Source organism: Spinacia oleracea, chromosome 3 (genome assembly GCF_020520425.1).
Source record: "Spinacia oleracea cultivar Varoflay chromosome 3, BTI_SOV_V1, whole genome shotgun sequence".
Lineage (NCBI taxonomy): Eukaryota > Viridiplantae > Streptophyta > Magnoliopsida > Caryophyllales > Amaranthaceae > Spinacia > Spinacia oleracea.
In genome coordinates, this window is record NC_079489.1 from 88,212,739 (window position 1) to 88,234,473 (window position 21,735).

General features: G+C 36.7%; 1 protein-coding gene across 2 annotated transcripts; it reads right to left on the minus strand.

Annotated features, from left to right (window-relative positions):
• Nucleotides 1-19,124, minus strand: LOC110784856 (DExH-box ATP-dependent RNA helicase DExH5, mitochondrial). Of its 2 annotated transcripts, none has more exons than XM_021989301.2 (19): nt 18,445-19,124; nt 15,448-15,602; nt 15,280-15,367; nt 14,688-14,933; nt 14,468-14,563; nt 13,920-14,108; nt 13,643-13,802; nt 13,431-13,561; nt 11,114-11,281; nt 10,757-11,029; nt 10,397-10,591; nt 9,769-9,972; nt 9,548-9,617; nt 9,289-9,437; nt 3,565-3,870; nt 1,849-1,908; nt 1,570-1,722; nt 1,305-1,415; nt 1-1,115 (listed from the first exon to the last, which is right to left on the minus strand). In XM_021989301.2, the coding sequence occupies exons 1-19, from the start codon at nt 18,901-18,903 to the stop codon at nt 648-650; spliced, it is 3,681 nt and encodes a 1,226-aa protein (XP_021844993.2). In that variant the 5' UTR covers nt 18,904-19,124; the 3' UTR covers nt 1-647. The 2 variants fall into 2 exon arrangements, with proteins under 2 accessions (XP_021844993.2, XP_021844992.2); XM_021989300.2 differs by having other exon boundaries at nt 15,448-15,608.
• Between the last annotated feature and the right edge of the window lie 2,611 nt (nt 19,125-21,735).

Consider the following 21,735-nt stretch of genomic DNA (forward strand, 5'->3'; position numbering starts at 1 on the left):
ATGATAATAGTTAAAGTCACCTTTTCCTCTTCTTATTTGTTTCCATTTCACTCCCTGTCCAACATTTATACCAAACAAGCCCTTAGATGATACAGTTAAAAGGAGTAGGAGCAATCACTCTCCTTAGTCCTTACATTCATAGGTACATTGATATTATACTGAGGCAAATATCAAATTTTGTACAGATGGAATGATTACTAGTACCAGTTCCTAAGTCTTGTCCTAAAGTAATATACACTACAGAATCAGATTTCCACTTTGTTGTGACAAAAATCCTAAAATGGGGCAACATTTACCGCCAAGGAATGAAGCTAATCTCTCTTCCCACCCATTTCAGCCCCTCATCCCCAGCCTCAAAAATATACAGCCAATGAATAGCAGCCCGGTGGCCATCTAGCATCTGGAAGTTATAAAGAAAACTCATCCCCAGGTTTTTGTATACATAATTGTCATCTGTGCCCTCCAATTTTTCCAGGTTCTTGAAATTAATACCCCTGAACCCCACCAATGTTTCCACCTTGATCATAAGCAAGCACTCCCATGGTATTCCTTCACCATTATGTTGAGAACCAAAAGCAGACTGGTGAACTTTCAGACTCAACCCAAATCACCTTACAACCTACCAATGCAGCAGTACATGTCAAGCGTTAGTTGTGACTCCTCTTGCTCTTTTTCAGCAGCATTGACATGTGATTAACATACTCATTACCCATCTGGGTCCCACCCATTAGCCACTCTAGAGCTTCAGAAGCTGCATCTTTCTCTGCACTCTTCTTGTTGTTGCAAGGTCGCCCATTGATCTGCATTCCATTGAACTCAACAGTAGCTCTGAACTGACTATTTGACAGTTGCTTCACTTCATACGTAGGAGCTGTATACCCTGCCCTAGTAACTAAGGTTTGAAGCTGACTCTTCGAGTTATCACCACCAGGTCCACTTTGAGTTCTAGAAGACAAAGTGTGTACCACTGGTGAGACGGATGCTTTAGTAATTGTAGGCTTTAGATTCGGGTGGCAAAACACAAACCGACCATCACATTTGTCCTCTGAAACAAGAAGCCTCACGGCAAACAGAAGGTCCTGATAAGCATGTGTGTCCATCCTGGGATTTACAAGCTGCAAGAAAATTACAAACCATTACAAGGGTAACAGAAGACAATATTATTATGCCATAAGCATGTGGAGTTTCGTATCTTATCAGATTGGTGAAATGAAATCTCCACAAATCAGTCACTACGTCAACATTAATAAATTTCCAATTGAAATTTGGATTAATGGAGCACCACTGTAATGAGCTTTGCTTACTTTGAGCTGTATAAAATCCTCCAGTTCCCTCTTTAGGTTCAAGTATGTTTCCGCCATACCAGGTTTCATGAAAAATTCCAAGTATCCTCCTAACATTTTCAGATGTCCATCCTGTCAAGACAGATAAAATCAAATGGAAATGGAACCAATTAAAACTGAAGTCTTTTTTGTTGGAGGAACTTTTTAATTTTAGAAAGATCTTTGTTCAAAACAAAATACTATTCTTCCAGAATTGGGGATTATTTTTTGGAAAATTCCTTCTTACCGTTTCCCCTTTGACAATGTTTCCTCCAAACAGTAACGCTACTGAATCTGACACTGCAGTTGAATCTCGGAGGAAGACTGAATTGACTTTTATTTTCTCATTGAACACTAGCCATGGATATGGAATTTTTGCATCACGAGCATTGACAGAATTCTGCCACATGAAAGACAAACACATATAGAATAAACTTACATCTGAAATTATACTGTAGAATCTGAATTCCCAGTAAAATGATAACCGAATTCATATCCAAAAATAACCAGGGAAAAACGATCTTACCGAATGCAGATGCACCTGACCATCCTCCATCGTCTTTAAGGATAATGATTTCTCATTGTGCTGAGGGAACATTACAGCCAATATAAATTAGTACATAGATAACTGCAGTCTACAGGTGTGACAAAGCAACTCATTTTGTAGAAGATAATAGCGAACAACAGAAACACAGGTCACTCTCAGCATCCCATAAAATTTGAGAGATTATATGATCATGCCAAATCTTCTAGGCTGTCCAGCTAAATACCCACAATAGTTTCAAATCAAGTTCCTAAGAAAAGTTAGGCTTTGTTTTGTTCACCCAGATTTCCACTTAATTAAGGATAAATTGGTTCAGATAAGTAAAATTCAAAATACCAAGTTCAGATATGTTCAGTAACTTCAATTCAGGAAAATTAAGGGCTACCGAAGTTCAATATACATCTAAAATTAGTTCTCAAGGCTAAATAATTTCAGTTCAGTGAAAATCAAGAGAAAATGCCCTTGACAAAATTTTCCTAGCACTTATGATCAAGAGATGCACAAAAGCAGATGCTAACTGTGCTTTAATCCAAACACCACCTCTCCAGAGACCCTCTATTCTGGGAGGGAAAGAGGGAGGGGGGGGGGGGGGGGGGGGGGGTACTCAGATCCTGGGAGATATATATGAATAAGGATTAGAAGGTGAAATCTTTTTTCTTTTTTGGGGGAACTTATTAAATCTCAGAAACAGAAATAGACATCAGACTCTGGACAAAGAATCATATTTCGCCCAATTAGGTAAAGGATGGGCAGTGATAACCCACAGTAGTCAAGAAGGAAAAGGATTATTATAAATCCAGTATACACCGTCATATCTTCCAATAGAATGCATTCAAGTCAATGGCAAGGAGGGGAATGAGCAAAAGAGAACAAACTTATAATTGCAGAAATAGCACGGTCCTACAACTGAAAATTGATTCCATTGGGGCAAGAGGAGGAAAAGAAAAAGAGAAGGGTGGAAGAGGTGAGGACAGAAAGAAAGAGGGAATGGAGGAGAAGAAGAAAATGGATCAAAATCAAGCCCTCCCTATTTGGACTACAGATGCAAATATACGATACTGGTACAGTCGTACTGCGTACAGACTCTCGGCAGCTGAGGAATGAATCACCAATTCATCACGCTGATATGCGTGACTGCTTTAAATTATACTCCAGGACACTTTTTATGTTAAAATCACCGAGGCCTTGACAACTACTGGGTCACACTGATAACTCCTCCAATAAAATGCAGGGAGCCAGGGACAGAATTCATCGTGGTTTTAGATTTAATGTTTTTTACTTCCTCCGTTCTTTTTTAGTTCACACGTTTTGACTTTTTTGACACTAATCAAATACTCTACTTTGACTACTTTTCTCATTTATACTAGAAAAATATGGTCGTGTGGGATCTCATTTGATTTGCCTCATTGTATACTTTCAAAATATCAACTTTTTATAATTTTTACTTATTGAATTAAAGATATTAATGGTTGAATTCGTGCATTGAAAAACGTGATAAAAGAAACGTGTCAATTAAGAAGAATGAAGGAAGTAAATGTTCTTATTCCGGAAGTCTATTTCTCGTCATTCACTCCAGAAGTTACTGATTATTTAGTATGCCAAGATACATTGGTATAATATCACTTGTTGAAACAAAATAGAAATCATGCCCAGCAGTCTACAAAGATACTGATTGCCATGGAACGAGGAACAGCTTACCAAAACAGAGCAGATTCCTGGATACAATCCGTAGCATATAACTGCACGGACAAGCTTGTCGCCGTGGCTCCATCCGTTGAAGGAAGACGGTTTATCATCAACTAATCCGGTATCCTTCAATAATGTATAGAATTCCCTCCGAAGAGAATCAATAGCTTTCATTGACTGTATTGATAGAAAATTTTTCCAGCAGTAGTCATAACCACCATACTCTTTCTCGGCACTCTTCCAGCCGTCATAGGCACGAACAAGTGCAAGATGGTCACTAAAATCACGAGAGAACTGAGCTTTAGCAGCCTCTGCAAGCTGAAAAGAAAAACAACCACAAAGATAAAACTCTACAGAAATCATAACTTAAAACCTTTATTTATTTTGAAGTGAAAAAACAACTCAACGTGAAAATGAGAAATATGTTTATCCAAGCATGTGACCCTAAAAATGCAGCAAATCTAACTTTCACATTAAAGAGTTCAGTATGAGACTTGTTCACTATTCAGCATAGAAAGTGTGAGAAAAAAAACGTTTACAATTAAGTTATTTCACAAGAAGTTGTTGGCTAAACTTAGAAACAGATTGAAAATCCCTTGAGAGAGAATTACAGTAAGAAAAAAAAAAGTTAAAGTAAACCACACAAAATCACTTCAGCAGAACAACAGAGATCCATATTTTTTAATTTGACGAGCATCACTATCATCCAAAAGTAAAAATAATCACCAGTTTTACCATTATGCCAGACAGACGCACTTACTCCATATGTTGCTACTTTTTGTGCCCGCTCGTAACACCACGTGGGTTTGTTATCCATTGATATTGTAACAGATTGTAAAGTTTCATGACACTAGTTACTTCAGTCTTCAGCAAGAGGGTCGGTAGTCCTCTAAGTCATGCACTCGAGCCTTGCATACTATTATCCTAATTACTCCCTCTGTTTTTTTGTTGGACCAACTTTCCAAAAAGGGTATTTTTTTGTTCTATCCACTTCTACTTTATTCTATTTTGGCAAACATATTTTAACATCTTACCTCTTTTACCCACAATAATTACACATTTTCATCACCTTCCCCTACTTTGCCTACTATTATCCATTAATTTACTACCTCTTTCCTTCTTTTTCCACCTTTTTCTTAAACCCTCTTACCTCTCTTAGAAACAAGAGTCTACAGTGATTGGGTACAACAACAAAAACGGAGGGAGTAAAACTTTTCCATTCTATTTCCCTCACCTTTTTCAGATACAGCTTCCGGATATTGTTGTAGACCAGGTTACTGCCCCAAACCGGTTATGATGGTAAGCGTAAGATGTACTAATTTATTGTCTTGATTTTGCTTGTTAGAAAAACTTCGAGTTCCTTATTCAAATTGTAGTTTATGGTTTCAAATTCTAGTTTTTCCAAAGTACAATTCAAATTGTAATTAATTTATAGTTATACAATTCTCAAATGAGAATGAAGATGTGAATTTAATTCTTGGTCAGAAATTGACCCCTGGATTCTGATTCTCGTTGGACAAAACTTGGGCATAAGTACAAATACCCATCAGGAAGTACATAAAAGCCTGGTATTATTAGTTAGGGTCATACAATATATACTATTATTAGCTTGCAAAGTCGTATCAACATCCGTTGATATTTGGGTAGTCCCTTGCAAAGTCACACCATTAATTTTTGGAGGCAAACAAATTCACAAATAAAAAATCCCTGATTGGAAGTCTCGACATTTGTGTATCAGTATGAATAGATTGTTTGTTTTATTCAGACAAAATTTCTTACTGAACAAATATGACAAAAAAGAAGTACCATCCTTCCGTATTGAAAACCCCACTTCACCAACAATCTAGAAGGGGTATAACAGACATCCATGAAAGGGAAGGGAGAATGATGAGTCATCTCCAGTTCTCCACTGATCCAAGTGGTTTAAACTACCACTCTGTTCTCATCTGTAATAGTGTCCACAAGAAACCAGAACTGATCCCATTTAAATGATATTTTTATGAAAATGGACTGATATGCTGCTAAAACTCCAAAACATGTCATCTTCGCAAATATGAACATCGTAAGCTATTTGTCAATGTCGTCTTCAACACCTACAGAAATTATATATCACGCCTATTGCGAATAGGAGGGAGACCATGCAGATATCATCTCCCGCACTTACCAAACTCCTTTGCCTATGATTACTCATCATTAGTTGCATTAAGATGAGCAAAAAATGGCTACTTACGAAATGAATCTAGGTGCTCTCTCATATCAATGTTGTATGGTTGGGTAATGACTTAAAAACTCCACTTTTGGGATTACCTGCCCAGCCCACGAACTTGAGCATGTTGAAAAACTTGTTTAACTTTACTTCTTCATGCATAGTATTGAATTTTTATGCCTTATGCCCATAGACTTCAGCAGGAAATTCAAGGCTTACCCCAGCCCTGGATGTGCAAACACAATGATACCTAAGATCCTTGAATTGATACTTATGTGAAAAGAGCATGGCAAGCTTATGTAGGCTCAGCACTTACAACGCTACCACCTTCTCTACAACGCTACGGCGCTACCACTTCTTCTACAGTGTATTCACGGGGTTTTCATGAACTACCCCAAATAATCAGTTTATTCACCATATACACACAAAGTTTCAAAATTCACCAAATATCCCTAAGTTTTTTCACAAATACGCGCAGTGACCTAAAACAACCATTTTCCCGTAAAGACCGTTAACACTAACCCCAAATAATCTTTTTACATTCCTTTTCTTTTTTTTTTAACTTTTGTTTCTCTTTCTCGGTTCCTCCCCATCTCCTCTTCTATGTTTTCTAGGAACTCTTCAAGCTTCCTAGGCGCGTTCGTAGGATTATGCTCATCCACCACTCTAACAACCACCCCTTTCTTTGTCCTCTTGATTTTCCTCCGTCATTAAACACCTTGCCTCACCAACAACAAGGGCCCCTTCCTCTCTCTCGTCTCATCCCGTCTCTCATCACTTTTGAATTACGAATTCGTGAACTTAATCAAACAAACCTAGCCTTCGTTGTTGGGGTTTTGAAACAAGAATTGAGCTTCTGAACATTGGGGTTTTTGAGTGGATATTTTCGTTCCGGAAATTGACGGTTTGAGGATGATGATTTCTGCAGCCAAACCTAGCCTCAATGTTTGAAACAAGAATTGATCTTCCGAACATTAGGGTTTTTTGAGTGGAGATTTTCGTTTCGGGAATTGACGATTGAGGATGATGATTTCTGCAGCCAACCTAGCCTCCATTGTTGGGGTTTGAAACAAGAATTGAGCTTCTGAACATTGGGGTTTTTGAGTGGAGATTTTTGTTCCGGAAATTGACGGTTTGAGGATGATGATGATAACGGCGATGGTTGAGAGAGTTGTGAGGGAAAAGAGAAAGGATGGCAGTGGTGGTGCCCGCGGTGGTGGTTGGGCCGTTTGATGGGCGGTGGTTTAGGGAGAGAGGAGAAAGAAGGGATGGCACTGGCGTGCTAGGTTGCACGGACACGGGAAACAGATACCGATACGAGAGGATATAGGGAAACGGAGATACTGCAAATTCAAACTGTAAGAAACGGGGACACGGATTTTAAAGAATCGAAATTAAAAATAAAAGGAATATAATTAGACAATAACGATATAATAATCAACAACATAAGTAGTGTCTAATTAGAATTAAATAATGGAAATAAAAGAAGCCGAAAAATAAGTTTAAAAGGGTAGTTTTTTTAAAAAAAATGGTTGAAAGGGGTAATAAGGTAAAATCAGCAAAGTTTGTGAACAATTTTATAGTGGAGTACGGGTGTGTGATGACTAGCTGCCATAGGTTGAAAAAATCCACGTGAGTTGAAATTAGAAGCAAATCTTTTCCTCTAGAACTTAGTGGCTCAGTTCCTTTCCTCCCCCTTCTCTTTGTATCGCCTGACACTTTGCTTTCTCCTCTCATTCTCTCCTTAGATGTTGCTAAACAAAAGGATGGGTCTGTTTTATAAGAGGGAAACACATTTAAAAAGCCCCGAATCATGTTTCCCATACGTTTTTTGAACTCAAAAAACTAAGAAATGTTTCTAATAAGAGGAACACGTTGTTGGACGTTTCAAAACGCATTTTGGCGTTTCACGTTTCCAAAACGTTTCAAAAACGGTAAGCTTTCCATTTTTGCCGCTTCCGTGCATCATTGTGACAGGCCAGTGGTAGTGGTGTCTCAACAAAGCTTGCGATGGCGGGTGGCCGTCGGCCCTTTCTCTCTCCTCTTCCTTCCCCTTCGTCGCCTCATTTTCTCTGCTTCTCCACCCCTTCAGCCGCAGGTTACAATCTCTTGCGGCTACAATCTCTCTCTTCCTCCTGGAACTATTACAAAATCAATCCAAAAATAATCGGTGGAGCAGGTAGGGCAGGTAGGGCAGCAGACGAGGAGTAGTGTGGCGGCCGTAGACTGGTAGAGTGGAGAGAGGATAAAGAGATCACGAAAGGATGGGAATGGTGAAGGAAGGAAATCGCGAAATCGAACCTTGCAAACTCGGAATTCTGATGCATGGAATTGAAGCCCAACACAAGCCAAGCTCAAACAACCAATGGGTTTGTTGCTTTTCCCGATCTCCGATCTCCAACCTCCTTAAGAAGGTTCCATGGATGCTCACAAAGAGAGAATATGAACATTGTTCCAAGATAAGGAAAGGGGAGGGGGGAGAAAAGAGAGGAAAAGAAAAAAAGAAAAAAAGAAAAAGATCCAAGGCCATAATAAAATGATTACATTAATTATTAATTGGGGATAAATGGTTAATTAGGGGTTAATGTTAACGGAGTTGGATTCAGAAAGTAGTAAGGGCACTCTAATGTATTTGTGAAAACTTAGGGTATTTGGTGAATTTTGAAAAGTTTCCGAGTATTTTGGTAAATAAATTGAAAACTCGGGGGTAAATATTATATTTCTCACTTTATGAAAAGAAGCATAATTAACAAGACAAGCAAAATCATGAGTTATATGATCCAGTACTTTCCCATCCCCTTAAAAGGAGCATGATTATATGTTGCTGAGGCATAAAAGGAAATGCACATATGTCTTGCCCTAGGTTGCACGGAAACGGGAAAAGGATACGGGGAAACAGAGATAATTTTCAAATACGGGTATACGGGAATTTAAATATATCAGAAAATATATATTTTATTAGAAAATAAATAAAAACTGATAAACATAAGACTGATTATTAATGACAGTTTTTTAATAATAACTCTAGTGATGTTAATTGCTCTAGCACAATCTGGTAAAGACTGCATTAGTACTTCGTATAATTGTTAAGAAGTGAATGGGCCACCTAAATATTTTTTTCTAAACTACCCACCAGTTAATACCAACTAACTCCCTCACAAGTCACCAACATCCTCCTCCCTGTTCTCTCCTTCATCTCCATTTTCCAATTGAAAACCTTCAAAACTAAGCTGAAAGCTTCAAATTCAAGCAAATTGGACGGTTAACAAGGTAGGAAATATGAATGGAAAGCCTATTTGTCAATTCCCTTGCGTATTTATAGCTCTGAATGTCAAGAAACTTTTCTGAAAATTGGAAACATGTTTTTAGCGTTTCAAAACGCGTTTCGGCGTTTCCTGACGTTTTGGAATCACATTTTGGAAACACAGCTCAACTCCACCAACATCAGCCTACAATGTCTACCTACGATGCTCAGACACAGAAATGGGCATTGTGTTACGTAGACTTGGGGGTGAAAAAAGTTAACTTACATCTTTCTTGTCCATGGGTGTCAGAAAAGGATCTCTTACGCTGAGGCCAGCAACAATGGTCAACACAGGATCCAGACAGCAAAATATAGCACCTAATACAAGCATTTTCCCAAGTTTTGGCTCCATTGGCAACATTGTCAAGTAGCGACCTGCCAAAATATTTGATGACATAAATGTTAATTTTAAAAGAATTCAGAATTTCGGCAAAGATTGCGACAGGCAGAGAAAACCACAGAAACGCGACTAACTGACCACACACCTAGGGCAGTGAGATTCTCGTTTGCATCCAATGCCCCGATGACTTTCAAATATTCTATAGCCTTTTGGACCTTAAATATAAGCATAAGAAAACGCACATAAGGAATGAACTCCACAAAAGGTGAAAATATGAAGCCGAAAAGGCATAAGTTTCCAATTGATATCATGTAACATTTACACACATAAAGAAGATAAAAAAAAACTGAAGATATTAAAAGATACCGCCAATAGCTCGGGTGACTGTAGAGCTCTGGACAGGAACTCAGAGATACTGCTGAGTTTTAAACTTTTGATCTGCAGACAGAGAGACTGCAAAGGTGTCCTCAGGATTTCTGGAAGCTGGTACTCTGTAAAAGCATCATACACACATCTTGGATAGAGATGGTAACATTCTCCCGGTTGTACACGACCAGCCCTTCCTCTTCTCTACATAAGTAGGGAACTAATATCAGTACACAGACATTTTCAGCAGGCATGAGAAATGAAGGCAGTTCAAATTCTCCGTAAGAAGCAAAGATTTTACCCAATTCACACTTTTACTTGTCTAAATGATTTTTGTGCTAAATTAGATCGGCACTTTAGAAAATAGCATTAGTTGTTTGACGAAGAAGCTAGTTAGTTTGTTAGAGTATAAGCTCTATAATACAAGAAGTTAGAGGGAAGGGGGGGCTATGTTGAATATTGTAGAAAGTGATTAGTAATTGTAGTCTGGAGAGTGTCATTCCTCTCGAAAGATAAGCAAGGTTAACATTGGTGATTAGTCACCTTGATTAACATTAATTCAATTAAACATAATTACAATCAAAGTTTCACATCAGTGAACATGTGTTGGAAGCAGGATGAAAATTACCTGTTGTGCAGAAACCTTTGAAATCCATGAAGGAAGCAAGCAAGGAGTATTATTTAACGCATCATATGATGTCTCCTTTGCCTTCCCACAGTCAACAACAAAAACTGCATCATCAATTGTGATACTGGTCTCCGCAATATTAGTAGCCAGCACTATTTTCCGCACTCCATCTTCTGGTTTCTCAAAAATTAACCTCTGTCCACAATATGTACGCACACTATAAAATTGATGACAAGTTTACAAAAGCAAAAAAGAAGGAAGAATGTCTTAACGTCGAGATGAAATGCTAACCTATAGCACTGAAAAGGAATTGAAAAGAACAATCAGTTGCATATAGTATCAGCAAGACATGCAATTTACCTGTTCCGAACTTGCCATAGAACTGTGGCAAGCAAGCAACAATACTCTACTTGGATCTCCTAAGATGGGATGAGCTTGGAGTTTGTCCTTGAGTGAGCTTATGTCATCCCATCCGGTCATGAAAACTAGCACAGCACCAGGCCCTTCATTTTCACAAATATTGTACAACAGATTTTCAATAAGATTAAACCCCATAGAATCTGGATTCCAACAAGATAAAGATTCCCTAGTCTGTGTACTGTACTCCCTGAAATCAGCAGCAGCAAGAGCATCCTGGTGAATTTAAAAATAAAAAAATCATATTACACGAGGTATAGTAACAAAATAATAAACAGCCCCAGTCATCAAACTTCCTACCTCGACAACAGAGGCAATTTGACTCTTTCTTTTCCTTATGCCTTGTTTGTTCATCTTCCATGATCTATCAGGCCCATAATCATCTATTTGATTGTAAGGAGTCATTTTATATCCAGACTTCTCCAATATATCTTCTAGGAAATGAGTTTGAACAGGATAGGTGAATCCCTAGAATATCCAACAATGCAGAGGTAAACCTCGATAAGTTCAATTACAAAACCAAAAGTCAATACATCAAATAACTATCATGAACATCAACAAATACATCTTTTCAAGGGTTACAAAAGATAAAGTTGGAGATTACAACATCAATGCACCAAGCTTCATCAAAGGGAATAAAACAGGTGTAGAAGCCTTGAAACCCCCTGGTGAGTTCAATTAAATCATATGAAAACTTAAAGGGTCAACTCCAAATAGAAGGAAAGAAATCATGAGATATAATGGGAAGGAAAAGAAGCAATACCCTAACTAGCATTGGTATATTAGCTTAATGAACAAATGAAAACCCCAATACTAGTGCATCTCACGTTTTTACTTCCCTCCCTAACCCCAACCCAAACCTACGGCCTCCATTACTCTCACCATCAAATGGACAACATTTAACAGTGTCCCTCTGTAAAAGTGATGCTACCATATTTACCAATTCTCGTGTTCACTGTTGTCCTGGTTGTCTTCGATGACTCCATTATCATATACAAGGGCCTCGAACTTGATTTTTAACCACGAAAAAACGATTTGACTACCAAAAGCCAAGATTTTGGTCAATCTATGTTGAAGACCTAAAGTAAGGTTTTTTTTCTATTTTCTTGTAAACTTACAGTAGCTTTAGAAAGGAAGGGGCTCTCACATGGTGGTGCTGCTGGACTGAAAGTGATTGTGGCAGCCAAGTTGCCATAATGGAAAGCAGGCTAGGGCTGGGGAGATCAAGTGATAGCGATTCGTGGCTGGGTTAGAATGGTTTTACAGTTCTGAGCTCGAGGAAAAAGAGTGGACGTTGGAGAATGAGGGTGGCGGCAAGATGTAAATTGTCAAGGAGGTAACTGGAGAATAGTGGAGAGGGATTGGAGATGGGAATGTTTATTGCATAGGATGTCTGGATGTATGTTCATTTGATTATATTCTTTTAGTTTAATTCATATGCACCTTTACATTTTATTTGGATTTGAACTATATGTGTTTTGGGTTTGAACTATTGTGCTTTGGATTTGATGTTTTGAACTATATGTTCTTTCCGACTATAATCTGGTACGTTCTTCCATTTGTTTTACGAATTCTTTTGTTGTTGCTCATGGCTTCTCAAGTTATTTTTTCAAATGTTTTGTGTTTGGAATTGTCCTTCCCCTTTTTTGATAGATATTTTCGCTCCTACTTGAGATAAATAAGGAGTTATAATACATTTGAAGAGTGTGTCTACGATTTTATGAAAATGAAGGTTTAAGTTTATGGCAGAATTGCAGAATTTAAAATGAAGATTTTCGAATAAGTAAACTACATTTATGGGGAAAATAGTTGAATTTTATCTATGTTCTTTGTATCTTGCCCTTATGTTCTTTCTTTTACCTATGTTCTTTGTACTTTGCCCTTATGTTTTTTTGTTTAGAAACAGGGTGCACCGTACATAAACCACATATTGTGATTGGAGTCATTAGACTAGCTAGCATTGTGTAATATAGTTTTAATCATAAGATTTAAAGTTCCCTGCCTTTAAGATAAAGACCCAAAGTCATACTATAAGCTATTAGGCAACATAACCAAATGATAAACAATATCCCACTTTCCATCAAGGTATAAAACTAAAGGGAAATTTGGTAATATTAATCAAACCTTTGACCGATTTTCTTTTATTAATCCCACCTATGACATACTTTTTAATAATCCCACCTTTACTAACCAACGACTTTTATTGGGCTTAAGTGACCGGTAACCGGTGAAAAAGTCTAATAATAGTTACATTCTCCGGTTGTCCCTGCACTTTTTTCAAGCATAAAGCGAGACTTTACGACCCGAAAGCTTCGCTTAAGTGAGATGGCGATGAATTGATGATGATGACTGAATATATCGAGGGAAAAGAGAGAGAGAGTACTGCCACGTAGGGACATATTACCGCCTACAACAGGTTTATGACCCGTTGGGCCCAATGAAAGTCGTTGGATAGTAAAGGTGGGATTATTGAAAAATATGTCTTAGGTGGGCTTAATAAAAGAAAATCGGTCAAAGGTTGGATTAATATTACCAAATTTTCCTAAACTAAATTCTAATTAGTTTTGGTGAATCATTCCCTTAGGAGCAATAGCGACTTAAACAATGGCAGACTTACCAGGATGTTCACCACAGGAGCACCACCAAAATAAGAAGAGAATAGCTCAGAGTCTAATGTCGCACTCATCAAAATCAACTTTAACTCCGGTCTATGAGAAAGTAGCTCTTTCAGCACAATAAGAAGAAAATCTGAAATGAATAGGAACATTGATTAAAATTTGCATAAAATAATACTCCATGAGATTAGATCTTTAATGGATGTCGTTTCACCTTCATTCATCCCACGTTCATGAATTTCATCCACAATAACATGAGTTATGCCCTTCAAAGTCCTATCAACAAGTAATCTTCGCAATAAGATGCCTGTAGTGCAAAACAGAAGCCTCGTATCTCTCCCTTTTATCCCCTCCAGCCGAACTTTATAACCAACCTAAAACAAAGAAAGTATGGACTTATGATTCTGCAGAACATTCTAAACTTTGAAAGTACAACAGTAGTAATGAATACCAATCTCCAAAAGAGTTGATAACATGAAGCACAAACTCACAGATTCTCCCAATTTCTCTCCCCGCTCTATGGCAACCCTTTCGGCCACTGACATTGCTGAGATTCTTCTTGGCTGAGTACATATAATACTGCATAAAGCTCCACGGCCAGATTCTATTTCGGACTCCAAAATAAACTGTGGAATTTGTGTAGTTTTACCACAGCCTGTTTCCCCAGAGACAATGATAACCTACAATCCAGAAACCCTTTAATATAATGTAATCATCAATGAAAGAAATTGATGGACAACAAAGAGTAAAAACAATTACTCCCTCCATCCTGATTTAGTGTGCCAGCTTATCATGGCACATAGTGTAGCAAGGAAACTTATTACACTAGAGCTATCCAAACACAGCTCGAAAATGGTCCAAATATTTTGAATATATACACATAAATATAATAAATTACATATTATTGAAATAAAATTAAGATGTGAAGAACACAACAGACGGCTTATCATCTTGAATTCATTAAAGAGACTGAATGAACAAAAATGAAGACTTAAACCCTCCGTTTACCAACTCTTTGACTGCTAATTTGATGAATTACCTGATTATACGTTATAGCTGTTATCAGTGCGTCTCTGTCCTTATATGCTGGAAGGCTTTGGCGGAACTCCAGCATTTTCCTTCCGTCCGGGCATTCCTGTAACAGATAAAATGCAACTCTATTAGCAACATATAAAGTACAAGATAGAATAGCTTATTCTTTAATCTGCTGTGTGACAAATTCAGTTTTTCAACAACAGGGACAAATTCAGAAGATGAACCTCCCAAGCAAGCTGCTGATCATGAAGCTGCAAGTTTCTTCGCCTAATAATTCTCTCCATGACAGAACTGCTAAGATTCAGGGGTTCTGGTTGCTCGAAAAGACATTCATCGGTTGCTATACTACCACTACTGCTTGATCTTGAAATCCCATTAACTTGTAAAACATTTACACTCTTAGATTTATGAGAAAGGTAGTCAGCAAGATAAGCATCCACTCTCCTTTGCAAACTACAATCAACTGCAACCTGTGGATTATTTAAATAATATTATAGCAAGAGCTTAGAAAATAGAACCCCCAAATATTAGTTGGAAGGAAAATCAATGATCTGGGTAACCCTATCATATCACAGGGAATTCCATTTATCCAATTCTAAAACGAGGTGTTAATAGCCATTTGGGGTATACCTAGCCTCAAACCGTAAGGGCTAGAGATACTCGTTACGAACTGGAAGGCAGTGCATACAGGTCAATACTGTCATGAATGATTGTGGAAGCTCGCTAACTTACAAAAATAGGAGCACAAGCATCAATGCAGCAATGAACAATGATGTAACATCATTCAATCATAGTGCTAAGTAGAAGCTGCAGTACCTCTCTCAGGGGACGCTTCTCATCAAGATCAAATCTGTAGTTCGGCAGTGGGATCTTACTAAATACAACTACTTTCACATACGAATGGCTGCAAAAAGCGACATAATGGAATGACTATAGAAGTACACCAAAGCAGAAAGATCTTTTCAAAGTCAAGAGTCAACATACCTATATAACCCCATTTTATTCGCCATAGCTGCTATTTGTTCAAAGTCACGTCGGTCCTTTTTCTCCCTGGATGTCAATTCTTGCTTATCCTTGTCTCGTAGAAGCATGTTTAACTTCCATTTCCACTGCTCCACATTATCAGCAAATGCAGCACACTGAAACTATATTGTAACTAAGTCAACAACATATTTTTTGACATCAGTAAATAAACAGGAAAAATATTGGTTAAGCCAAAACAGTAAAATTGATGTCATTAACCCCTAGGCTTTTCTCTCTCCTCTTGTTCTCATATAACCTCTTTATTCTTGTTTGGGCTGGCATCAAGTATAGTATGGACAGCAACCCCATTAGATATTCTAGTAGAGCTTGTATATTATTTGAGTTGGAAGCTTTCTTATGCGAGAATTCATATTAGTAACCTTCAGAAAAGCTATCATAATAGATTTCAACGATGGATACGGCAACATAAAAATATACAAGTCATGTCGTAGTGGGATTTAAGAACATGGGTTTGAAAGCAAATTGAAAATCTGTTACAGAACGGAATGATCATACTTTATAACAATTTAATTAGTACAGGTAAGTTCAGAAATGGAATAATAGTATATCATGACTAGATTTTAGCCCGTGTGATGCACGGATTCTATTAAATTGTTTAGTTAAAATAAAACTCCTATATATACCAACTGCTATATTTTATATATTAGAGTAGATTAGTGTTCGGTTTTGGATGGAATTTTAATTTAGATTTATTTTTTGTTATTAGAGTGTTTAATTTTGGATGGAGATGATAATATTAGTAATTAATTAATTAAAATATCTACGTGGCACTCAATTTTTTTAATTCAAAATTAAATTAGAAATCTTATTTATCATTGGCCGAAACCATTAGATTTCCTACTTGGCGCTCTAATAATTCAGCAAATATGCCTCCTCTAAATATATATATATATATATATATATATATATATATATATATATATATATATATAAAGCCTTAGTCCCAAAATGATTTGGGGTCGGCTAACATGAATCGTCGTAGGAGATCGTCATTGTCACCAATCAAACCAGAAAGGAGCAGGAAGTAAAAAGAAAAAAACAATGAAGAGAAAGTGGAATTAATGAAAGTAAGATAAGAGAAAAAAGTATATACATTATAGAAGAAATATTGTAAGAGATAATAAAAAATAAGTAAAGTTTAAAATAAATGAATAAGTAAAATAAGTACATTTCAAAATAGCATGTAAAATTTAAAAAATTAAAAGAATTTTAAAAATAAAATAAAAAATAAAAAAAAGAATAAAAAATAAAATAAAAATAGAAAGAAACAGAAACATGGACAGCTATATATATAAACTATTATACGGAGTATATATATATATAATAGTTTCGTTTGAACTTCCTAATTTTCCAATATCATAGAGTTGCAAGCAGTTTGTTTCCTACTATCTTTTTTCCCAAATTCAAGCCTTAGAAAACTGAACAATAACCAAGGAAGTATCAGACAGCAGCTCTTGATATAGTTATTACTAAATAGCAAGGCAAGCTAACATATGATGCATGTGGAACACTAGCTTGTCAAAAGCTAAAGGCAGGCGAGCTTTTGAAATCTGAACTGCATATAAATTTCTGGAAAAGGCTCCAACATCCAGTTTTTGAAAACATCCTTAGACCAACAGAATGGGCCTTGTCCGTCAAAAGGGTGACAAATGATTGTCAATTCCAACTTACGGTGCCACAATCATGAATCGTCAGTGGCCAGCAATTGACAGTTCTTGAAATGTAACCCCCCCCCCCCCCCCCCAAACCCCACCCTTCTGAATATCATCTTAATATCTTATACTGTATGCGCTATCTATGAACAAGGAAGTATCAGACAGCAGCTCTTGATATAGTTATTACTAAATAGCAAGGCAAGCTAACATATGATGCATGTGGAACACTAGCTTGTCAAAAGCTAAAGGCAGGCGAGCTTTTGAAATCTGAACTGCATATAAATTTCTGGAAAAGGCTCCCACACCCAGTTTTTCAAAACATCCTTAGACCAACAAAATGGGCCTTGTCCGTCAAAAGGGTGACAAGTGATTGTAATTCCAACTTACGATGCCACAATCATGAATCGTCAGTGGGCAGCAATTGACAGTTCTTGAAATGTTGTCCCCCCCCCCCCCCCCCCCCTCCAAACCCCACCCTTCTGAATATCATTTTAATATCTTATACTGTATGCGCTATCTATGAACAAAAAGATGATAGCAAAGTCCTTGAAGGCCATAATTACCGTTTAACTGTTATTATCACTAACTCAGTTACTGATATCCTATGTTGAAAAAACACTTCCTATTCAATCAACTAGCCAAGCAAATATAAGCCAATAACTAAGCTACTATCCAGACACATTATCGATAGCTACTACATTATATCAGATGAGTTTCTTTGCTTTTCCAAGTTATGGTATTCTCACTTCACAAACTGTACATGGTTGAACGTTATAGTGGTATAGCCCTATACCAAATAAAATCAAATAATCTTCTTACAGATTACACTCAATAGTGCTGCTGCCAAATTAGGGTTTAAGAACAATATGTCCATAGTTCCAGTTCTCATGTTATAAATCCACAAGAAATAGGGTTAACACTTAACATAATCCGGCAAGTACGACGCTGCCACCTCAAGCAAAATGGGAAAAGATATACGGAGTATGCAAATAAGAGAGTTGCTATATCACTAGGCACAATCCTTTTAGGAGTTTAGACCTTATATCGCATACTTACAATTCAGCAGAGAATTCAGCAATAAATGGCAAACAAAAAGTAGGTGAGACCAAAGTATTACTTCCATTAAGCAACAAATCATCATAAACATAAGGTATTACTTGCATCACTCTCCAAATTCCATGCAAAACTAAACTATATCCATCTCAAATAAATATCTATCTTCTAGGCAATAACTTTAAAATAAAAATTAAAAAAAATGAAGCAAAATTAAGAGTAGGCTTACCCCAGGAGAATAAAAAGGCTCAAACTCCTTGAATTCGCGGTCAGACCCTTCTTTGGAAACCTCGTCGACGACCGAACTTCGTTGGGAATCACTAAATTGGCGATCATACTGAACCAAGTTACTCTTCGGCTGACTGTAGAACTTATAGTGAAAACTATTGGTATTCCCATTCCAAATTTCCCTCCTCTGTTGCTTAGGATTAGGAGAAGGAGAAACATTCCGCTGTTGAATGAACTGAAAATGTCCAATTCCACCACTTTGATTCTGATTATTAATACCGATTCTAGCATCAAAATTAGGGCTAGGGCTTGAAGTAAGAGCTTGATGACTGTCGTAACATCTGCTGCGAAATGGAGACGGTGAGCCATTGGGGGGAGAATCTGGAGAAGGAACGGTGATCACTGACCTGAGCCGCTGGTGTGGCGGCACGTACACCATAGACGGCGACGGATCCTTCATTTTTGGTGGCGTAATCCTGTGCAAATTGCAGGAGTTTTTGAAATGGATTTGGAGATGAATGAGTGAAGATCAATTCAGGGTTTTAGAGAAAAGAGGGAACAAGGATGAAGAAGGTAATGGTAAAACGAGTTGAATTTTTGGTTATGGGGTGTGTCAGTTTGAACTGGTAATGCTGACCTGTCTGCAATGCTGTTGTTTAGGGAGGAAAGAAGAAAACGGAAGAGCAAATGGAAGTGGTATCTTTCGGGCTTTCCGGTTAGTTATGGGTTGACCAGCTGCGAGTGTTTGTGGGCCTGTGACGGGTCGCTGGGTCCGAACTTATCGGATAGGGATAAAAACGAGACAATTTGACTGGCTAGGTGGGTCAATTCGATATCAAATCGGGTTAATGTCACTTTAAGTTCGGGTCTGAGACATATATGTTAGTCTTGCTTGTAGAATGAAGACGAGCAAAAGAAGATTAGTATGGGTTTTTGGTACACTTTAATCGGGTAATTTACGATATCAGGTTGAATTGCATGGGTCATGTCATTTCGATTTCGGTTAATTTAAGATGAGTCTTATTGAGTTCTCGTTATAGTTGAATCTGATCATTCCATAAATCGAGCCATTAGCAGGTTATCTTTATAGTTGTGACTTTTTTGTTATTTTCATCTGGTCTTTCTCGAGCTCGCTCAAGTAATTATAGCTCATAGCTGATTTGACAAGCTTCCAAGCGGATGACTCGATTATACGATGAAGTCGATAATTAAATTTTAAAAGAAGCTAACAAAAATTGTGAGTGACTCAAGAGTCAAACCCATAACCTCTCATCAATACCTAGTATTTAAAAAGCATAACCATCACCATTTCAATGACACATAAGCAATATTGTTTTAATGACACGTGTCTCAATCTTATTAATCTTTCTATTTACTTTTTGTTATTAAAAAATAATGGTCATTCATTATTCTACTTTATTATCATTAGTTATTACGTAGTATACTACTAATCTCCATAATTGTACTGCATCCATCCCATATTTATAGTATTGTTTGACTAAAAACACGGGTTTTAAGAAAAGTGTAATATAGTTACGTAAATTTAGAATATAGTACATTGATAATTGATTTGTATGAGAAAGTGAAATATAATATATGGAAAAAGGAATATAGTACATGGAGAAGTTGTGATGGGTTTTCAGCACATTTTTAATTAATATAGTACATGGAAAGTGGAAAACTTAAAGGCCAGAAATAGAAACATGATTATAATTTTGGGACGCTTAAAATAGAACCAGGACTACAAAAACTGGACGGAGGGATTACCCAAAATTAGGATCGATACTCAACTTGATTATGCCTAAACTACCGTCCCCTACTTCATCTTCCCCATTTTTCACCTTCCCATTAACTCTCCAAGCTTAATTATTTTCAATGTCAATTTAATTCAATTTAATCCCCAAATCTTCTCCCCTTCTCCTGTAGCATTAATTCAATATTTAGCCTCACTAATAGATTTTTTGACTGATCCGTTTTGAAATGGTAGGAGATTATAGGGTGCTTTAATTCAACATTTCTATTGTTTATTTTCATGCATGCAATTCAAGCTGTAATACCACCTCCCCCCCCCCCCCCCATCTCTCTCTAAGCACGTTGTTCTTGATTTTTCTTAAGCACATTGGAAGTATGTTGTTTATTTTTCTTGCTTAATTAGTTGAATTCATTTTGAAGAGAAGGATAATCTTATAATGTTTCGTTTCTATGCAAATGATTCAATGTGGGTAAATCGTCATCAACATTTTGAGACTTTTAGGTGGGTTTAATTTGTATATTTTTGTTGTTAGGGTAACTTACAATTAGTTTTAGTTCTCCTATAAGAAAAGTTTTGTCAGTATAGTTCAATAGCTAGGCTTTGTTAAGCCTTTCCCTTAATTGGATAACAGGAGTATAGTCGTAAACTGTAACAGTTGCAAATTTGTTTGGTCTTTGTACAAATGATATGTTATTGGTGGAAAAAAGTGATTTAAAGTGGATCTATTTTTTCAAGGAAGATGAACATGAGCAGAAAAATGTAATAATTAAAAAGACAAGACTTCATATATTAAAGTTTTAATTATTGTCATTTGGTTTAAACACCTCCTAACACCTACTTAAGAACAACATAATTTCTAAATTCATTACCCGACCAACATATAACCAGCCCGTTCGTCGAACGGGCCCAAAAACTAGTTTGAAAAGAAAATGTCTTACCATCCAATCTACATATTCTTGTTTTTAATTTGATCAAACAAGACATCAATATTCATATATTTATAAGAGAATTGAATCCAATGGTTAACATTATACACACTACTAATTAATTTTTATCCCATTTATAATTTATCATCAATTATAATTTTAGTTACTCGTAAAATCATGATGTTCACAAACAAATATTTTATAGACTTGTGGTAACGTTAAAGTAAAATTATGTCCATCCTATATATATATATATATATATATATATATTTATATATATATATATATATATATATATATATATATAATTGCATGAATACCTTTAAAAAAATGTGACAGCAAGTTTATGTGTCACATGACGCTCCTTTTATTTAACGAGCCTTCATTTTCATGTAAAGTTGACATATTTAAAAACTTAACTAATACAGAGTACTACATAATAAAAGGTGTTTCTAAGCAAGTTCGGGTGCTATGTGAAACTCTCATTTATTCTTTTTTCGGTAAAGTGCATATGTTTAAAACGTAATAACATGTGTATTACTCCCTCGGGGTTTTTTTCATGTTCCAATTTACTGGGGACTTTGTTTCGGGCAGTGACGATTGGGTATAAGAA

What these genes read in the sequence shown, in the direction of transcription:
- LOC110784856 (XM_021989300.2), bottom strand. Translation starts at nt 18,903, where the DNA reads ATGAAGGATCCGTCGCCGTCTATGGTGTACGTGCCGCCACACCAGCGG. An exon ending in AAATTGCCTCTGTTGTCGAG is followed by an intron (nt 11,030 to 11,113) that starts GTAGGAAGTTTG and finishes TAAATTCACCAG; the next exon opens with GATGCTCTTGCTGCTGCTGA. An exon ending in CGAGAATCTCACTGCCCTAG is followed by an intron (nt 9,438 to 9,547) that starts GTGTGTGGTCAG and finishes ATATTTTGGCAG; the next exon opens with GTCGCTACTTGACAATGTTG.